At 42.2% G+C, this 20,031-nt stretch overlaps 1 protein-coding gene across 1 annotated transcript in view; it reads left to right on the top strand.

Moving 5' to 3' along the window:
* GPATCH8 (G patch domain containing 8) overlaps positions 1 to 20,031 on the top strand; it is a 42,255-nt gene that overhangs the window by 18,136 nt on the left and 4,088 nt on the right. Inside the window, exons 3-7 of the mRNA XM_009329969.1 lie at positions 3,042 to 3,109; positions 3,610 to 3,696; positions 8,343 to 8,486; positions 17,779 to 17,909; positions 18,318 to 20,025. Of these exons, the coding sequence (XP_009328244.1) occupies positions 3,083 to 3,109; positions 3,610 to 3,696; positions 8,343 to 8,486; positions 17,779 to 17,909; positions 18,318 to 20,025 (2,097 nt within the window). The 5' untranslated portion in view covers positions 3,042 to 3,082. The remainder of the gene's footprint in view (positions 1 to 3,041; positions 3,110 to 3,609; positions 3,697 to 8,342; positions 8,487 to 17,778; positions 17,910 to 18,317; positions 20,026 to 20,031) is intronic.

Genomic DNA, 20,031 nt, shown 5'->3' with positions numbered 1-20,031 from the left:
AGCAGGAACCCTAAACCTGGGAGTCCCGCAACATCTGAGAACCTCATTTACATGCTGGTAAAGATCCCATTGTCATGCACAGTAGCTCTGGAATAAATTTTCTTGAGGAAGTTCTTTAAAAGGAGAACTTAGAGCTTAAAAAGTCTCATTTTCCCCTTTGGCTGTTCTCCATCTTCCGCCCAGCCCGCTTGGCAGTCAGCGGGGTGAGAGGTGGCCCTTTTGGCAACACAGAGCCCGTTCCTTTCCCTCAGCTGTAGTGGCTTTCCGAGGACGTGGAGCGAGGCTCCCCCGGCCCCGATGACCCACTGCCCAGCGCTTTGCCTGGCAGCTTGTCCTGCTGCCCCGGACGGAGCCACAGTTTGGGTGGTGGGGATGGGCACTGCTGCCTGTAGCCGTGTTACGTGCTCAAAGTGCTCAGACTTGGCACTTGTCGGCTGGATGTCACGCTAGGCGGCTGTGCTGGCCGGCTGCTGTGGTATTTAATTTGTAATGAAATAATGGTTAAGTTTAAAACAAAGGCATCGCTTTTCGCATTGAATATTCTCCTCTTACCTGAAAACAGAGCTCCTTTTGACCCAAAATATTTTTAATTGCCTTAAGGTCCTGATTTGTTTCCTTTTTAAACTGCCTGCTTAAATGTGCCTCAGTGCCTCTTTTAAATTGGGCCGTCACCAGCAGCTCAACCTCTTCCAACACCCAAAAATTTCAGGTTGCGAGCGCAGCTCTGAAAACAAATAACTGCTGAAAATCTACCCGCTCCCTGATTCCACAGGGCAAAGCATGGTGATGGGGTGGAGGGGTGAGGAAGAAGCCTCATATATTATTTTTTTTAACCCATCCTACCTGCCTACTACAAACGGCCTATTTTCTGCCCCTAATGGTTTCTGCCTAACAAATGGTGTTTCTTTTTTACAGCGTTATGATCCTGGACTTGTTGTGGTGATGGTAAACTTAGCAGTGGTAATTTTTTATTTTCAGACTGAATTACTCCTTTTGTCATCAGTGCACCAATATGTTAGGCTTACTTTCTCTGTTGTAGCCATCATCCTTCTGCTTGGTCTTTCATTTTCCTTTCCTTTCCTTTCTTTATGCACACTTGTCTGATCCTTGTTCATTAAAGGGTATTGCTAAGAAGGGATGTTTCTGTTTGTGTTAGAACTGCCAAAATCAGTGTAAACATAAATTTCTAATACTGTCCAAACTTGATTTTTCCCCAACACGATGGGCACTAGCACTTGCTACTGCAATTTCCAAATAGATTTTGAAAAAAACAAACCCAAAACTTTGACTGCCTTAGAAGGCAAAAGTACTGATGCATTGTTTGTACGCAGGGGTTTACCAGGGCAATGAGGCTGCATCGAAAGATCTTGATTGCTGGAGAAACAAACAAATTTAAAAAAAAAAAAAAACCCAAACCAAAACAAAAAGAAAAAAGCTTGGAAAAAAAATAAATTGTTGGCACTTGCTGCCAGCCATTCCATTTGGGTTCACCACTTACCAGTAAATCCCTGGCTGAGACGTTATGAAAGTGATATTGCACTTAGGAAGTCATTTTTATAACCTGTCTTTAATTTGGTCCTTTTGCTAAAAATTGCAGTCACTGCTTACTTTATTATACCATTGGGCGTAAGAGAAACATTTTCAAACGGAGAACGCTTAAAATACCCAAATGAAAGCTGAGTTCAAAGTATTATTTTGGATCAGCATGATAACTATTTTTGGACTTGGTGGATATATGCCTGTCAAATTTATGGGCGTATAAACAAAACCATAAAGCGATTAATTAAATGGACTTGTTTCTGAAAGAAAAACACATGCCTCTGTACTTTAAGAGTTAAAAAGACACAAGTCTGACCAGAGTAGGTTCCCTTTGGGGACTCTGTGGAGCCCGAGATCTGTGGACTGTCGCTTTTCTAGGAGTTAGAGAAAGCTGATATTGGAGAAGAGAGAAGTTGATGCCTATACAGGTTTTCTGAGGCGGTTTTAAAGACTTTAACCTTTTGCGCATGTGGATGGCAATGGAATATTTTTGGCTTGATTAAAACCTGTAGATCTTTTAGCCCAAAGGTATAATATATGTGTATGTGTGTATAACAAAACAGTTGTTTACACCAAAACAAGAGCAATAATAAGGGAAGTAAACATTCTGTTTTTTCACTCAAGGTATGCACCGGATAAGGTAAGTACTTTTTCAGTGGGCTTACATCACAACGAACAGCGCGAGTTGTGATGTAAAAAGAATAATAATAATTAAAAAAAAAAAAAGCTGTGGTAGTAAAGTGCTTGTCTGCCCCATTTTGCTTCGTTTGGCTGGTTATGAGTGGATTAAAGATATGTTAAAAAAAAAAAAAATCTCCAGCATAGTTTGATTAGTTCAAAGTCAATTTTCTTCGCAACTAGTCCTTTTCACAGCTTACAGATGACACAGCGAGTGCTAGAGCATCTCTCCGCAGGAGCTGGGGAAGCAGGTGCTTGACCACCTGGCCTGGACCGGGCGGTTGTTTTGGACGAAAGAAGTTTGGCTTCTGTGCCATGCTTCTCGGTCAGCTTTCCTTACTCTTGGGAAGGGACAAAAGTTGGCGGGAGGGAGGCTTCCACATCTTTTAAAGGAAAGTCCTAATCAATTCTTAATGTGGTAGAGCAGTAAAATGTATTTAATGGCTTTTTAACTTGCATCAGATGAGGAGAATGTATTGCCTGATGTGGAAGCATTGAGGAGAAGGATCATTTCTCAGGTCCTGTTAACAGCCCTGCCCTAGGACTTGTCATGGTTGAACATTAACCACGGGTATGTTTTATGTGACCAGTTAATGTTCAGGAAATACCATTCATCAGTACTCGGGGTGCATTTAACTGTAACCAGTTTGGAACTGAGAAGCAGGTTTGGCTGTAAGCTGTGAGAATGGCTTGTGTTTGGTTCACTGTAGCTTTCTGGTCTCTGCACTCCAAGGCAAGATCTCTAACCACCCAAACCCAATGTGTAAAGCAAGCTGTGGCGACAGACCGGCCGCTGACCGCCTCTGTGTGTGTTCCTCTTACAGGGAGGACAGATCCCATCCCTATCGTCGTCAAGTACGATGTCATGGGCATGGGGCGGATGGAAATGGAGGTAAGCTCGCAAGGCTCTGGCTCCTGCCCTGCACCCTCTCACCCCTTGCATGGCTCTCAGGGAGTTGATAGGGAAGAAATTTAAAAGTGAGAATTTGTGCATCAAAGGTAAAGAAAAACTTGCTCTTAAACCAACACAGTAAGAAAACACTTCTCAAAATACATACTCTGTTTACCCATGGGTACCTGAGTTCTGAGGTCTGGATACTATCTGAAATTCCTGGGCTTTGTGATTTCACTTCTGCAAAGCTGAGGCTGCTGCTGGCAGTGGATGGGCCTGCCGGGAGCCTCCATCTCGGAAGGATTAATGAACTGTTTTGCGTGTGGGTTACACTGTGGGATGACAAAAGAGGGAAAGTGAAGCACAGTATGCAAAGATTCTGTTTCAAACCTCATCTTTTTAAAATTACACATTCTGGTAGTCTCAGTAGTGCAAAGTATTCACGGGACAAATTCAAATTGTATCTCTCCCCCCCCCCCTTTTTTTTTTTTAAAAAAAAGCTCGACTACGCTGAAGATGCCACTGAGCGGAGGCGTGTACTGGAGGTGGAGAAAGAAGACACCGAGGAGCTGAGGCAGAAATACAAGGTACTGAAACAGGGGCATTAACATCAAAGTTCCTGTGGGTTGAATGGGAGAGGATTTGTTCTGATAGGACAGAGCTCTTCTCGTTAGGCTGTGGTAATGGTAGTAGGAATTAAGTATTCTTGTTTTTTGTCATTGTTGAGATTATTTATATTTTAACGAACTGGTTATTCACTTCCTGGAATTAACCTTGATGTTTGTTTAGCTGCTTAAGAGCTACAGAATAGCACCAGAGCTTTCCTCTGTGTGCTTTGCTCCTGTTCTGGAAAGAACAGTCCTAGGGTAGAGCAGAACATTTCCTTCCCTAGACCCAGGGCTGCCAAATTTTTCTAGTGAACCTGCCACATTGTCAGCGCAAAATCTGCAGATGCAAATGTTAGATGGGCAGTTGTCAGCTGGAAGTGGAGTAGATCTTCTGTTGTTACTGAGCAAGCAGTAAGTAGTGCATTATGATACTGTTGCATAAATCCTGCTTTCTTTGAAAAGGTAGGACGTGGCTCCAGTTTTGAGAAATCGATGGGCTGTATCTCTTTGGAAGAATTTCTGAGGCAGCATTAAAAAAATTATATATATTCTGTATTCCCATAGGGTTTACAAAACCTGTGGGGTGTTTTGTAAGCCAAAGACTGTTATCTTTTAATGATAAAAATGGGCCATCGTATTGGCATTGATCTTGACATGCTGGAGCATACTGGATTAGCTGTAACTGAGTTCTCTGTGGAGACATGGTCTTTGCTAGTCCGTTAATCCACTCTTCACTTACCAGCCTGTAAAGCACATCAAGTCTTAGGAAAGCCCGCTTGTTTAATTGTCCTGAGATTTGAGAAGTACCAGGGTTGAAGAGCCCTAGACATTAGAGTAAAGTGCCAGTTTTGCATAAATTTTAATTCTTTGAGGAACGATCACAGAATCATAGAATGGTTTGGGTTGGAAGGGACCTCTAAAGGTCATCTAGTCCAACCCCCTGCCGTGGGCAGGGACATCTTCAACTAGATCAGGTTGCTCAGAGCCCAAGGTCCAACCTGACCTTGAATGTTTCCAGGGATGGGGCATCCACCACCTCTCTGGGTAACCTGTGCCAGTGATTCACCACCCTCAGTGTAAAAAATTTCTTCCTTGTTTCTAGTCTAAATCTACCCCTCTTCAGTTTAAAGCCATTCCCCCTTGTCCTGTTGCAACAGGCCCTGCTAAAAAGTCTCTCCCCATCTTTTCTATAAGCTCCCTTTAAGTACTGACAGGCTGCAATAAGGTCTCCCCGGAGCCTTCTCTTCTCCAGGCTGAACAACCCCAACTCTCTCAGCCTTTCTTCATAGCAGAGCTGTTCCATCCCCCTGATCATTTTCGTGGCCTCCTCTGGACCCGCTCCAACAGGTCTGTGTCTTTCTTACGCTGAGGGCTCCAGAGCTGGACGCAGTGCTCCAGGGGGGGTCTCACCAGAGCAGAGCAGAGGGGCAGAATCCCCTCCCTCGCCCTGCTGGCCACGCTGCTTTGGATGCAGCCCAGGATACGATTGGCCTTCTGGGCTGCGAGCGCACATTGCTGGCTCCTGTCTGGCTTTTCATCCACCAGTACCCCCAAGTCCTTCTCGGCAGGGCTGCTCTCAATCCCTTCATCCCCCAGCCACTATTGGTATCGGGGGTTGCCCCAACCCAGGTGGTGATAATGGAAAAGTAGTTTCAGTTCCATTAAAATTAAACATAACCATGGCAAATGTAAGATTCCATTTCACCGCTTCAACAGTTAATACTGGAGGCAGTTTATTCAGCTACAAAAATATATAGCCTCCTTTCCTGATTTTTTTTTTTTTCCCCTTAAGTTGAGACTTTGACTTGCTTGGCAAGTGAATTGCTGGTATATTTGTTCATTTAAAAATAAAAGCCATTGTAATTACTTTTAAAGCTAATTACTAGTTTGGAGCTGCACGCAGTTAATGATCTCTTCTGGCACACTTTAAAGTAGAAGTGTGCTCTTAAATGGGCTTCCGCAGCCGGTGCTGAACAGTTCCTCTGCGTCCAGGTGCATGTTCTCTTGAAGATGTTTTTCCTTTTTGTTGTTTTTAATCTCCTGCTGGGCGGCATGCTGCTCACACGCTACAAAGGGGGGGTTTGGCCGTGACGTTGGCCATTCTCGGGCAGCATGTGGCTGAAAGCCTGGATCCCTTTCTGCAGCAAGCCCCCAGCTGCGATGCTGGGCATCTTCAGACAGCAGCTGTTGAGCACAAAGTATTTCTTCGTTTCAGAGTGGTTGGTAGGAGCTCTTGTGTGAATTGCATGTAATGATGTTTTGTCTCAGGTCTGCAGTGCGATTTATGGTAAAGTTCTTGGGTTTTGCAATTGTCTTTTCAAATGCAGTGGAACGTGCGTTGCTTTCAGACTGTTTTGTCTTCCTGCCATTATTCAGTACAGACTTTTTTTTTTTCTCCAGGAACTCTGTGGAGCAGTAGCAGTATCTCCCAACTCAGATGTTTTTTTATTAGCATGCTTTATCCTTAGGCTCTTGCATTTCTTTATTAATCTGTGAAAATCTCTGCAAGCATAATTTTTTTCATTGCTCCGCAGGAGTCCATTATGTAATTGCCAACTGTGGCCGCATCCTGATTAGCCATTCAGTGAGTCTCAAAGGAATTTCAGATAACTGCAACCAAGAAGCAAGCAAGAAATGTTCTTTAATTCCCTTCTTTTGTATAGATTCTGATCACTCAAATGGCTGTGTTTTCATTGTTTAGCCACGGGATGCTTTCTGAAAAAAAAAAAAAAACCCTACACACGGCGCAGGAAGGTTGTTCAGGGTTTCAGAGGAACCTTAAATGTCATTGTTCTGTGGATCTCATGCTGCTCTGTTTTCCTTTCTTGTCTTCCTGGGGACCTGCGTCAGGCTCAAAGCTCTAGATAGTTTTGTTGATTTTTTTTTCTTTTTTTTTTCCCCCTTCTTAACAAGGGCCTGTGGTAATAGGTAGAAGCAGGAACTTGAAATAGATTTTTTTTTTTAATGTAGAAGGTAAACAGTGCTTTAAATTGAGGGAAAAAAAAACCCTTTTAGCAGCAGAATTTTTCAGATTCCCCCCCAGGTGTTGGAATTTTTTACATGAATTTTGCATTATAGAAAACATGCTCAGCAATATTATTTTAATGTAATTTTGATGTGGTAACTGGGAGATAAACCATATTGCCTTGAACAAGATCTTAAATAAAAAGAAAAAAGCTTTCGTAGTATATCTTTTTTTTAAATGTTTGCTAGCTCCTCTTGCTAATGGAAGGAAATTTCCCATAAGAAGTTTATATTGAAGACAGAAACTCTTAAACTCTTAAGAGTTTTTTCTCAAATGTTAGGCTATTTTTCTTATATAATTTATTTTTATTCCAGTTGAAATGCATATGGTAAATAGCTATATGGGGTATGCTGATATTAGTACAGCGTACTTTGTAATACAGCATTTGTAGCTTTTTTTTTAGTATGCGTCAGCGTAAGTGCTTCCATCTTGTTGAAGTAAACCTTCCCCAGCTTGCTTGTAAAGAGTGGCGATGTTTTATTAATTTTGCTGGTGGGATTGTAACTGAAACGACCTGGCTAGAGGAAGAAGTTGCTTAGCCCCGAGATGAGTGTGTGTCTTGGCATCAGATGTGTTTCAGAGCCCCCTCGGGTGCTGAGCCCCCCCAGGTCTGCATCGGCTGCGGCGAGCCACACAGGCTCGCCTCCCGTCAAGCCATTACAGCCACTTGAGGGACTGGGATTTCCATGGAGTCCCAGAGCTTTTTGCCACTGCCAATCCAAAAGCTGCTACTTTTCCTTATAGCAAAAGAGGGGAGGACATGACCGCTGCCAATTTAGACACCTCGCCTTTGCTTGGAGGTTTGGTTTTGCACCTATACAAATGTTGAATTACATAAGAAAAAAATAGTCTGCAACCTCTAAGGTGATCTCCCTCCCCCTCTTTTATTAAATGGCAACTCCCTGTACCCATGCCCAGTGTAATCACTGTGTTTGAGCTCAGCTTAATGGACAGCACCGCTCCTGGGAAGATTTCACTAACTGAAAAAATTACACTGAAGTGAAATAGGCTCAACGGTTTCTGAACTGTGCTTTCCCAGCCGCGGATCTGTGTTCCTCCCTATTGAATTGCAGACAAACTGCGATCAAGCAGGCATCTGTTAGCACTCAAAATGGAGGAAGTATCAGCATTTAAAGTTCCAAGATTCTGTTCCAAAAGCAGTGATCTTCCTCGGTTTGATGCGTATTTTGCGCATCTTACACGAGCAGGCAGCTGCCAGTTTGTTTATGTGTTAGCTTGAGGCTTTGAACCTCTCTTTTTTATCTCAGACAATCCGGCAGGCTCTCCTCTTGCAGCCGCAACTGCCTTCCTGCCATCAGCACTAGATTTTTTTTTTTTAAAGCAGTCTCTTTTTACTGATACCTGTGCTAATGACAAGATTATGTTCTATGTTAGGAAACTGGGTCAAGGCTAGGTTGGTAGTATTGCAAAGTTATCCTTCGTACCTTTTAATTTGCAAAGACTGGTCAGCTTAATAAGTATAATCATCGGTGTACACTAAGGTTTTCTTAGGGACTATTTTCCCCTAAAGGACTAGTTCATCATCTTCCAGTTTGTTTTACAGGAAGTTTAACAGAAGCATTTTTTGTTAATTTTGCAGGATTATGTTGACAAAGAAAAGGCAATTGCCAAGGCTTTGGAAGACCTCAGAGCAAACTTCTACTGTGAACTCTGTGACAAGCAGTATCAAAAGCATCAAGAGTTTGACAACCACATAAACTCTTACGATCATGCTCACAAGCAGGTAAACAAGTGTTGATAGCACAGTTCATCAAGTTTATATTCATTGCAGTGGTCTTGTTTGTGGTTAGTATTTTGAATTTCCCCAGGGATAGATGTTTTATGTCACTGGTTAAGATTCTTATGCTCACCATACATTTAAAAAAACCCCAAAACAACAAACAAAAAACCCAACTCACTGTTGGCATCAAGGAGCCCAGTTTTGAATGACCCACGGGCAGGAATGGGCTGCTGCTAGACTGGGAAGAGTACGGATGGATATGGGTGGCTCCTAGTTTGCATCAGCTTTTAACATAGTACAACTTTGGAGACTGATATGCCACGTGTGCGCATTTTAATACTTTAGTCTGCGTTCTGTCAAGTTACTGAAAACATACTAGGAAATAATGGGCTGTGTCAAAGGAATCGTAAAAAAGGAGCACTTTCCAAATTCTGTAACCCTCAGGAGAAGGTGGATTCAGAATCTCTGTGGAACTGGCTTTGGTCCCAAGATAGGGATGTACTGTAGTATCTACATGATACTTCATACTGCACAGTAAATAATAAAAATTCATGTGTTAGCCTGATCTATTTGACCATTTGAAGCTGCTAAATGAGATGTAAATGTACGGCAGATAGCAGTGTTGTGCTCATCTAGGGATGAAATTGCTCAAAGGAGGTTTTTTGATATTCCTAGCCATAAATTCTAACAACACAATCATTAAAATGCTGGTAACTTCTGCAGGATGTGCTGTAGAGTACTAGATCTTGCAAAATAGCAGTGAAGCAACAGCGTAAAAACAAGAATATGGCATTACAAAGTATGATTTTTTTTTTTGTGTATTAAGTATAGGATGTGGTAGTTCAAAGTAAATTCACTAAGGGAGTTTCAACAGGAAATCTCATGGCAGGGCAGTTTCTGTTTGAGTACTGTGGTGAATTGTGGTTTAATAGAGTTAAGAGCAGAAATTCATTCATTTACTTTGTATTGGGAAAATGGGCTGCTCTGACCGAGCTGGTGGCACAGTCATGATACCCGATAGCGGTGTACTTCATCTAAAGTTTTCTATCAACGTGGTTGAAACTTGAGTGCAATTCCATGCATCTGTGTTTAATCCAGGTGGAAGGACCTGTTTGTCACATTCTTACAGTGTGGTGATGCAGTATGATTATGTCAACTCCTGTTTAAAAGCCTTGGGCGATTAATAGGGGGACTGACATGAGGTTGGCAAGGCTGAGGGTTTTCCCAGCATCTAGAGATGCTGTGGAAGAAACAAACCTGTGGAAAGCAACCACCCCTCATTGGTATAAAAGGAGTCATCAGTAGGGGCGCAAGAAGAGGGACCTGAAAGAAAAATGTCTTGGGAACACACAGGGTGGCGTAATCTTCTCATCGGTAGAAAGAATTTGGGGGTTGCTTGGTACTGCTGATCATTTTTAAAGGAATTGATGGTCTTGGATAATTTGCATCCATTGCAGTAACTTCAGGCAGGCTTTGGAGAAAATGAGCCTTCAAACTCTCGCTACGTCACCCAGCATTAGTTTCTAGTTACACAGGGATTTAAACAAAGAAGCAATCATGCTTTGCTTAAGGAAAAAATTGCTTGTCCAGCTTTATGTCTTGCAGAAATGTGTGTCACCCTGTTGGGTCAGTGTTCAGTAAGTGAACTTGAAACTACCTAGAAATAATGAAGGTAAATTTGCATAAGTAACACTGTCTCACTTCTGTTGTTCATTACCACTCAAGATAGGCTTATTTCTAACAGTGTATTCTAAATGCTGAGGTAGTTATAAAAAAAAATAATGCTGTGCTTTTCATAATACATTGCACGTTGATGTTTCATATTTTGCCTCTTTGGACAAGAAGGCAAGGTTACATAAAGGGTAACAATTGTTTTGAGGAAAAACATAAAGTTTTCTTAAAAGTAGGCTAATCAGTAGGCTTTCTTGGAAAGATGAGACATTATGGTACCCTAGATAATTACAGCAAACTGGCTTGGTATATATTATCTGCAGTGTTCTGTCTTCTCAGCAGTAATTCTTGAGGCAACGGTGCTTCGTTTTTGCCTTTTTCTTAGCTTGTTGAGCAGATTTCCATGGGATCATTTTTGCTTTTAAGTATTTTTAGTTACACATACCCACGACATTGAAGCGTTTGCTTATTCCTTCTGTGGCTCAGTGAGCGTTAGGCTGTCCCTGTGAATAGATGTTCCATCCTCAGATCCCTTTCCGCTCCCGAGTTATAAAGACACTGTCTTGTATTCCAGGAAGGAACTCAGGATTATTGCGAAACAGGGACGATAGGTAAGTGTATTGATCCCTACCGGATAAATTTTGGACCCACCAACCTGTCAACACCAAACAATTAAAGGGGAGGTTTTATTGTTATTATTATTATCATTATTTCCTGACTACACTGGTTTCATAGAGCATTCGGATGTGTCTGAATTGACCTCAACACCAAGTTTCTATCCAAAAAGCAGTATTTCTAGATTACCTTAACTGGGAAAATAATCTTCAATTTATTATCACAAACCATTGGCCTGTTTAAGTCATTGTATTTTAAACATCTTGTTGGAGGTGTGCAATGTTGTTCTCTAGATTTTTTTTTTTTTAATTAGGTTGATACTTGAAATGAGAAGTACAGATGTTTCAAAGAACAGTAACCCTATCTGTTCACCAAATGGTCAGTCCCTCTCAGGGGAAGCCAGAGGACTAAAAGCAACTTGAGTTCATACAGATGGCACTGTAAGAGGAAAAATAAACTCAGTTCCCTTAAAGATCCTTCAGTGAGCAACTGAAAAAAGCTGTAACCATAGATGTCATAGTTTTTTGTTCCCTGGAAAGCTACTGATATCTTTAATGGGTTTTTTTTTAGCTGTAAGATCTTGAGCCTGGCAACTAGAAGGACTGGTAGCTTATGAAGGGCCCCCACCTCTGATGTTGCACAGTCCTGAATGTCAACAGAGTGATAATAATTAACAGACAAATGCAAAAGGAGGCAAATGTTGAAAGAAAACTACTTCTGCAGCTACCGAGGAACTTGGGTAGTGAAGATGGATCCAGTGTACTTTTGTGCTGCTTTCCTGCGGATACATGATGTGCAGATGCTTGAGAGCTCTCACAGTCCTAGAATACTCTGGACTTAGTGGGAAGGTATCCTTAGGGCATTACGTGCGAGTGGGCCCTTAATTCAGTTTTGGGTTTTGACATCAAGATAGAATACTTCATGTCAGATTTGCATGAAGATGAATGTGGGTCACCTTACCTGGGGTTGTGCCCAGTTTGTGTATTCGCATCAAATAAACCTAATCTGTATTGTATCACTTAGAGCAGCCTGCAAAAAGTGTTACAGTTGGAATTATCTTACATGTAAGTAATGTAGCATTTACAGTCAGCTTTTACTGTTTGGATTTTTTTTTTTCCCTCATCCAAGAACTTACAGAATCTCTTATATGGTCACCTCTTTCCTGCTAGCATGCCTGATGAAGGGTTGAGCTATTTACTGAGTCACTGACCCAACAGAATAAAAACATTCACCTTCTGAATTCAATGCGAAAACCAAACATGTTACTGTGTGAACTTTTGCCAGGTTAACTGTGAGAACACTAACTGGTATTGAAATGCAGTCTTTTATGTAGCGTTCATTTTATTTATTTCTAGATGTGTGGCGTTTTGGAGGTGTAGATGACTAATTCTGCATAGATTCTCTTTATAAAAGGACAAAGGGAATGTATTTCCATAAAGAAGTTCTTTGGGAAAGAGGGTGGAACTAAGAACTGAAACTATAGATCTGCAGTTATCTTCATGCCCTAATCATCTGGATCTTTGCTTCTGATGCCGAGGGGGAGGGATCTGTTAAAGTACAATAAAATTACCAACGCAGTCGCTGCTGTAGTTGATGAGTACTCTAAATCCAAACCCTGAACTTTCTGGTTTGGGGAGAATTGGACTTGTGCTTTCCAAAAACTTGTATCTTCAAGCACAGCTTGAACGTAGAAGACTGAAGAGAGAATCTTCAAGATGCTTGGTGTTACATGGGAGGCTTTTCTACTCTAGAAATGCTATACCCTCAAAGTACCCCACGGTATTTTTCTTAACCCAGTTTTAGCTGTTCAGCTGCTCATTTGCTGATGGCAAACACATTTGGAGACGAGCACCTATACATAGTGTTCAATAAAGTAAGTCTTCAGCGTGCAAGGCCTGGACACTGTGATTACAAGCGATGCTAGCCTCCTGAAGGGCAGACAGACTTGTGTTGTTGGGTTATCTGTATTGCATTAACGCGTGGTATATTTTCCTAAGTTGAAAACGAGGTGTCAGGGAAGAAATTAAGATGAAATAAAACTGCAGTTGCATGCCATTTCCCCTCTGCTCTTTTCACTTCATTTACGAGCGTGCAAAGAATGTTGATTACCAAAAATAAGCAGGGCTTGTGTTCTCACTTATGTAAAATTATAAAGGTTGCCATCCTTTGAGCTCATATTTAGCTAATGGTGTAGTTCACTCCCAGAAGCTTTTGTGGCAAAGAATCGAGCATATGTCAAAAGTTCAGAAAGCCAGAAATCTGCTGGCGTGTAATGAAAAGTACGTTATTTTATTTAATAGGGATTGGCAGAGAGACTTGAGAACAGTAGCAGGGGAGGAGTAGGCCCTAATGGGATTGTGCTGTTACATGAGCTGCCTCCTGTCTCAAGCCAACGCAGAATCTCACTGTACGTGGATCCAGTCTCCCTCTCTCCTGAACGTGTGTGTTGTGAAAGTCTTAGGTCTTCAGGTCTAGTAAAGCAGTGTAGCGGAGTGCCTTGTTTTTTTTATTCTGAGAGTAACATGATCTCTTTCTGCTCTGCAATTTTAGGCAAAGAATGCCTCTTGAATGGGCCTCAGTTCAGCGAAATTGCATGGCTTTGTCAACTTAAATTGAGAAAATCCATTTACCGCTGGTCCTGAACCTGAAAAGCAATGCACTCCAGTTCGGTACTGGGGAAGTCTTGCCTCGATACCACCTCACCAGCAAAATCTCATGCACAATTGCCACAGCGTGCACTGAGTTTTTTCCTGTTAAGACAGTTTCTGAATCCTGATCGTCCCCCTTTTATTTAACCACCTTCACGTGTCTGTGATGGGCTATCTCTAGAGCTTTTAAATGATGCCAGAGTGCAGCTTATTTAAGCTGATTAGAAGAGAACTGTAAGGTAATGGTGTTGTATGCCAGTTTGGCCCCTCCTGAGCTATGCAGTGATTGGGAGATAATCCATTACTGTAGCCTCTTTGTGCTGGAGTACTGAGGTAGCTGCAGATTTTATAGCAAACCTGTTCTTTAAGAGCTCGATTTGCTCTCCCATTGAAATTTAGAGACTTCTTAGTAATTTTGTTAGAAACAAAGCTGAAAACTTAAAATACTGTTCTTTGTTTCAAAGCTGAGGTGGGCGACAGCTATTAATAAAAGACAATACCAAGCTGAAGGAAGGCTTGAGGTAGTGAAGTACTGCTTCTAGCATGCAGAAATTCAGACAAACTTTATTTAAGTGCTAGTGATTTATGTCCTTATTTGCTGGTCACTGGGCTTACTGATGTGACCCTTCTTACAGCTGAAGTAATAAACCAGCAGAATAGTATTTCTTGGCTTCACGGTCACTATCATCCTACAGTTTGTAAATGCGTTGCTGCTCTAGATAAACCTCCTGCTTCCTCAGAAAACACACTGCCTATGAAGAAAAAATGCTTCCTAATTTTTAAGTCCTATAGTAGCATGAAGCTATATGTTTGATTTAATACAGGTTGGTGGCTCTGATCCTGTTGAAGAAATTATAGTCTTGCTGAGGGCCGTGGGAAGACTTAAAAAGGCTGGTTTCACCCCAAGAAGATGGGTTCCCAGGGCTCCTTTTCCTTAGTTGGAGGGGAGAAGCTCCCTGCGGATGATTGAGTGGCTACGTTAAATTCTTGTTTAAATTTCTTTGCTGTGTTGGGGGGAAGGGGCAGCTGTGCGACTCGCTTCCCGTGGCTGTCCAGCCTCTGCGAACACCCACACATATGGTGCAGTCCAAAAAGTAATTTAGAGATTTTGGGGGGATTAGACTAACGAACGCTTGGCTAAGGATTAGATGGAAATTTCTTTAGTGTAAGCCTAGCTTAAATATCAATTTAGTTCAAATAGCTTTCTGGGAAGGCTGAGACCCGGAGTATGCTGAAAAGCATTTCACTGCTTCGATATACTCCTTTTACTACTGTGAAATTGTACTTCAGGCTTTTATTTGCTTCACCCCAGTTAGGTTTGGGGGAGGAGGGTAGGCATAGCTGTAGTTAACTGGGTATCCACTGTTCTTTGCGTGGGTAAATGACTGGATTCAGTTATGCCCTTGAAACAATGAGCGAGGTAACAGTTACTTGTACAGGATATTTTGAACAAAAGTTCTGGCTATTTTAAAAGTTCAGTGCTAATCAGCTGCCTGCAAACGTAGCCTTCTGCGTCTATTCCTGTCGTGATTTGTTTTTCCAGATGAGCAGTCTGGTCTTCTGGTCCTTCCCTGCCCCAGGTTGCATTTATGTAAGATAATGCAGTCCTGGCTCCTTGCAAACTTGAGAAATCACTGATGGTAGGTGCATCATTTTAGGTCAGTCAAAGATGCTGAGCTACATTATCTTCCGTATTTTACATTCCCAAGGAGATGGCATGGTGCAGTTGTGGAGCTTTTCTATCCTATACTTACCCAGCAAGACCCTTTTTCCTTCTGGCCCCTGCGGGACAAAAAGAAACTCAGCCTTGAGATCTCTTAGTCCTTTGTAAAGTCAGCTTTGTAAAATCAGACCAACTTTTCCCCAGTTTGGGGAGTAATAAATTCTCAGCAGTCTTGAAACCATGGTTAGTGATTTATCATCTTAAAAGGCACAGATATCAGTGTAGCTAGGTGTTGCCGTGTATTGCATATTCTGGAGTTGCAGTGCATTGGGATAGTTCATTCGCTTCATCACTTCTAATTTGTAAGTGTTGAGAGCAGGAGGTTTGGGGGAGCAGAGACACGTGAAGATCAGCATTTAAGGAAATGGGCATTTAATTCTGTTTTCATTGAAACTGTCCGCTGTAACGAAGGCAGGATTGCATTGTGGGCAGCTGCATCGTTATCCACTGACTTTGAGCCTGTTTTATTTCACGGGGAGATGTTTAAGGCCACGTCTGGGGGGGTGGAGGTGGGTTTCTGAGTGCACCATTGCACCTTCCTCTTGAAAGTAAAAGGTCACAGTTCATTTCTGTTGTAAATAGCTGAGTCATATTTTTTTCCAAATGGACGAGTGATCTAGAGACTTGGCATCACACCCCAGTTAAATAGGTTTGTCAGCTGTTGGTGACTTTAACTTCCTGGAGCATTTTAGATAAGCTTTTTAAATCAGCATGAAAAAGCTGATAGCATTGCTTAGTCCATTTTTTTTTCCCCCCTCCCTCTTGGAAAAAAATTTACTATTCAACATTTAACATACACCACAAAACCCTTGAGCCCTTTACTTGTCCTGGTGAAAGTAGCTCTGTTATTCCAGGTGGGATCATTGCTGTGTCTGTGCGTGTATATGTATGTGCGTTCCCCCCCTTTTGCTCCAGGCTCCCTAAGCTCGGTCCTGTAGCTTCGCTGGCTCGGCTCCTTCTCCGTAGAATAGCTCGCAGACACACCGAGAGCCTCTGTAGTAATGCTTGCTTTTTATTTTTTTTCCCCCTCTCTTCCACTCTTGTTATATTTTTACTTTCTTTTTTTCTTTGTGATGTGACGTTTTCAGCTGATGTTTTGAAAGCAAACCCTTCTAATTTTGGAGTCCAGATCACAAGAGTGAGTTTCTTTCTACTAGTGTCTATAGCTGTACTCTTTCTTTTCGTGTGTCCTCCCCTCTGATTTTGGTAACGCTCAACCACATTTAGTAAATACGATTAGGTACGAGAATCCTCTGTCTTGTCAAATCTTCCCCTTTTTCACAAAGCAATGTTCTCTTTACATTGGGCCAACTTAATTCCTCTAATTTGAACTTTGGGTTAGTTTTCAGATCCACTGTTTCTGTGAGTACCGGTCTGACACTGCTCCATTAAAGGGGCAGAGTCAGCCAGCCAGAAGGTATATTTAGAATTCACCAATGGTGCAGGGGGCAGAGCCCCCCAGCCAGAAGGTATATTTAGAATTCACCAATGGTTTGTACCTCTTGTACGAGGATTTTTCTAATGTGACTACTGCGTTGAGTACCGTTAGTCTTTCAGGCCCTTCATGAAATACCTGAAAGACATGAAACTTTTTCAAAAGCTTGGGTACGTGATGCTTTCTGGAATTGGGCCTTTTGAAAGGGTTTCAAATTGTGCACCAAAAAAAGAAGAATTAATCCCTTGGGATGGTAGAGGTCTTTGCTGCTTTCTGTTACTTAAACTTCTGTATAGCACTCTAAAAAAATGCCTTGTGAATTTTCACATGTATTCAAAGGAAAAACAGCAACCTCTTTTCCTAGTGCTTTGAGACAAGGACTTGCAAAAATTTTCTGAAGTCTTGGATGCTTGATTTCTATTAGAATTGGATATCTAGATTTCCTCAGTGACGTTATGATGTTTGAAATTCCTTGGGTTTGGGTTTGCTTCCTCACATGGTAAGATTTCTGGGGAACTTAGTGTTTCTGCGCTCTAAAACATTAAACCCCCAAAACCCCTACTGCATTTTAGAGCATTTTGTTTTTTGAGAGACCGTCTCAGAACTACTGTCAGGAAAGCAAGTAACTGTTTGTGGTGTATGTTGTATTATTTATTTGCTTACCGGAATCATCTGCATGGGATTTTTGGCACCTTCTCCAATGTAATTTGTACATTGCTTTTGTAAGATACAATTCCTGGGTAACTCTCTTGCACCAGCTAATCCCTTTCTGTTCGTTGGCCCATGCTATTAAGACTTCTGTCATGCACTGTTTGTCAAGTACATTTGCACCCTGCAAGAGCAGCAAAGTAAACAGTCTTTTTTTTTTTTTTCCCCCTTCCAGAATTTGCTTGTTGCTTTGAAATCAGCTTTATTGTACATGCTAAAGAGAACCAGTAATGTTGATTGGAAATGCATATACACAGACTTGAAGTCATAGCCAAAAGTGATCAACAGTTGTCTTTTCATTTAGCTACTGGGAGGATGGCAATGTGCTCCATTTGGTTTGTTGAGCTAAGGTGCTGTTGCTCCATCCTAGCTCAATAAATGTTACCGGGGAGGGGCTTTACAGCGTACTTTCCAGTGCTACAGCAAAGAGACGCTTTTGGACACTTAACCACAAACCGATTTTATCTAATCTGTTCCTGCTTTCTTTTGCCTCAGAGGTTGAAAGATCTCAAGCAAAGGGAATTTGCTCGCAATGTCTCTTCAAGATCACGTAAAGATGAAAGGAAGCAGGAGAAAGCCCTCCGGCGTCTACATGAACTGGCTGAACAGAGGAGACAGCCTGAATGGTGAGTATGGGTGATCCCTGAGCACCCTTGGAGCTTGTGTGCGGGAGTCTTCCGTGGGACTGCGGCCCTTTGCTGCACTGGCATTCTTCCTCCTGTAATTCTGCCCAAGTTTTGAGGGCAAAGCTTCATGCTTGAGTTTGGCCTCGTGCTGTGGTTTTAGTAGGAGTGAACTCACTAAAATGGTAGTCCAGAGCATCCCCAAGTTGTTTTATCCAGCAATAGGTTTTCTTGCATTATTTTATACTACTAAAAAATTCAAATGGCTGTATAATGCTAATTTACTGTATATTTCTGGATACAAGAGTACTTGAAATGTGTAAAAGACTGTTTTAGATCAGGCGTGAAACCAACTGCAGAGGTATACAAATGGCAGTCAGCTGTTTTCTCTATTTTAACTTGTTCATACAGCGCTCCTGGAAGCGGACCCATGTTCAGAACCACCACGGTGGCTGTGGATGAGGAAGCTGGAGATGATGATGATTCTGCAGCCAACAGCAGTTCTTTCATCCAGACAACTTCTGGCCACGCCACAGAGATGACTATGGACAGAGGTTTCCTAAACACTGGACAAGTCGGTGGCACTGTTATGCCAAGCCAAATGCCCATCCAGACGGCGCAAGCAATCAGCTTTGGCATTAAAAGTACTTTGGGAACTCCACTGCAGAAGATAGGTGTGTCGTTTTCATTTGCCAAGAAGACCCCGGTAAAGCTTGAGACCATAGCTTCTGTTTTCAAGGACCATGTGGAAGAATCGAGTTCTGCAGATGGAGCAAAAGGTGATGAGAGAGGATCCTCAGATGCAGGGAGCCTGCAGAAATCTGGCGAGGGCGAAAGCACAAATAATTCTGACAGCAAGGCGGAGGAAGATGACCAACATGACAAAGATAATGGGTCTCTAGCCACTACGTTATCTAAACTAAAAAAGATGAGACGAGAAGATGGACCAATGGCCGTTGAACCAGAATACTACCACTATATTCCCCCAGCCCATTGTAAAGTAAAGCCTAATTTTCAATTCCTGCTTTTCATGAAGTCTACCGAACAAATGGAAGCTGAAAATGTGAACAAAAAAACCACGCATGAAGTTAAAAAGGGTAGTTCTCCAAAACCCAAACCCGGCAAGCACACAGAGAAGGCTGCTGAGAGCACGGGGCAGCAGAAGGAGCAGAGCACTACTGAAACTGTAGCTCAGCAGAGCAAAACAGAACTAAAAGAAGTCTCAGAAAATGCGAGTATGCAGGAGAACAAGCATTTTACAGAGAGCAATCTCCCTGAGCCAAACACTACTAAAGAAGTCGCTCAGCCTGTCCCAGGCTGTAAAGATGTCACTGAAGGACCAAAGCATCCAACAGGACCCTTTTTTCCCGTTCTGAGTAAAGATGAGAGCACAACTCTCCAGTGGCCTTCAGAGCTTCTCATATTTACCAAAGCAGAACCATCTGTTTCATACAGTTGTAACCCCCTGTATTTTGATTTCAAGCTCTCTCGTAACAAAGATGCTAAAGGTAAAGCGGCAGAGAAATCTAAGGATCCAGGGGGTCTTTGTAAAGAAAACGTTCCGAGCACAGAATCCAGTGAGCTAAGCGAACACAAGGAGGCAGAAAGCGTAGCTAACAGTTCTGCTCTAAAAATGGAAAACAAATCTCTGTCCACCTGTGGCTCCCAGAACAAGCAGGAGTCCAGTTTGATAAGCATTAGTAAGGGAGAGGGAGAAGACAGTAGTAAAAGCATAACCGGTAAGAGTAAATCTGGGAGATCCCATAAACACAAAAAGAAAAAGAAGCACAAAAAGTCCAGCAAACACAAACGTAAACACAAGGAGGAAGCTGACGAGAAGGGCCGAAAAACTGACCTGGGGGAAGAGAAACCCAAGAAACGGAAAAGACACAGACACAAAAAAGGCAAATCCTTTCTTTCTACTCAGTCGGAACGAGTGCTGAAAACCGAATTGTCTGAAGATTGTAGCCATTTCCAGAAGAAAAAGCGGTTCTCTCAGGAGTCCCAGAGGAAGTCTCTGTCTGCTGAAGAGGGAAGCAGCGGTAAAAAGGAGGATGGTGGTAACTCCTGCCAAGAGCACAGCAGCAAAAAACACAAGGCTGACCTGCAGCAGTTATCTGCTTTG

The sequence above is a fragment of the Pygoscelis adeliae genome, unplaced genomic scaffold, assembly GCF_000699105.1.
Source record: "Pygoscelis adeliae isolate BGI_AS28 unplaced genomic scaffold, ASM69910v1 Scaffold718, whole genome shotgun sequence".
NCBI lineage: Eukaryota > Metazoa > Chordata > Aves > Sphenisciformes > Spheniscidae > Pygoscelis > Pygoscelis adeliae.
The sequence above is the reverse complement of the archived record's forward strand: the minus strand, read 5'-3'. Positions and strand labels throughout refer to the sequence as shown.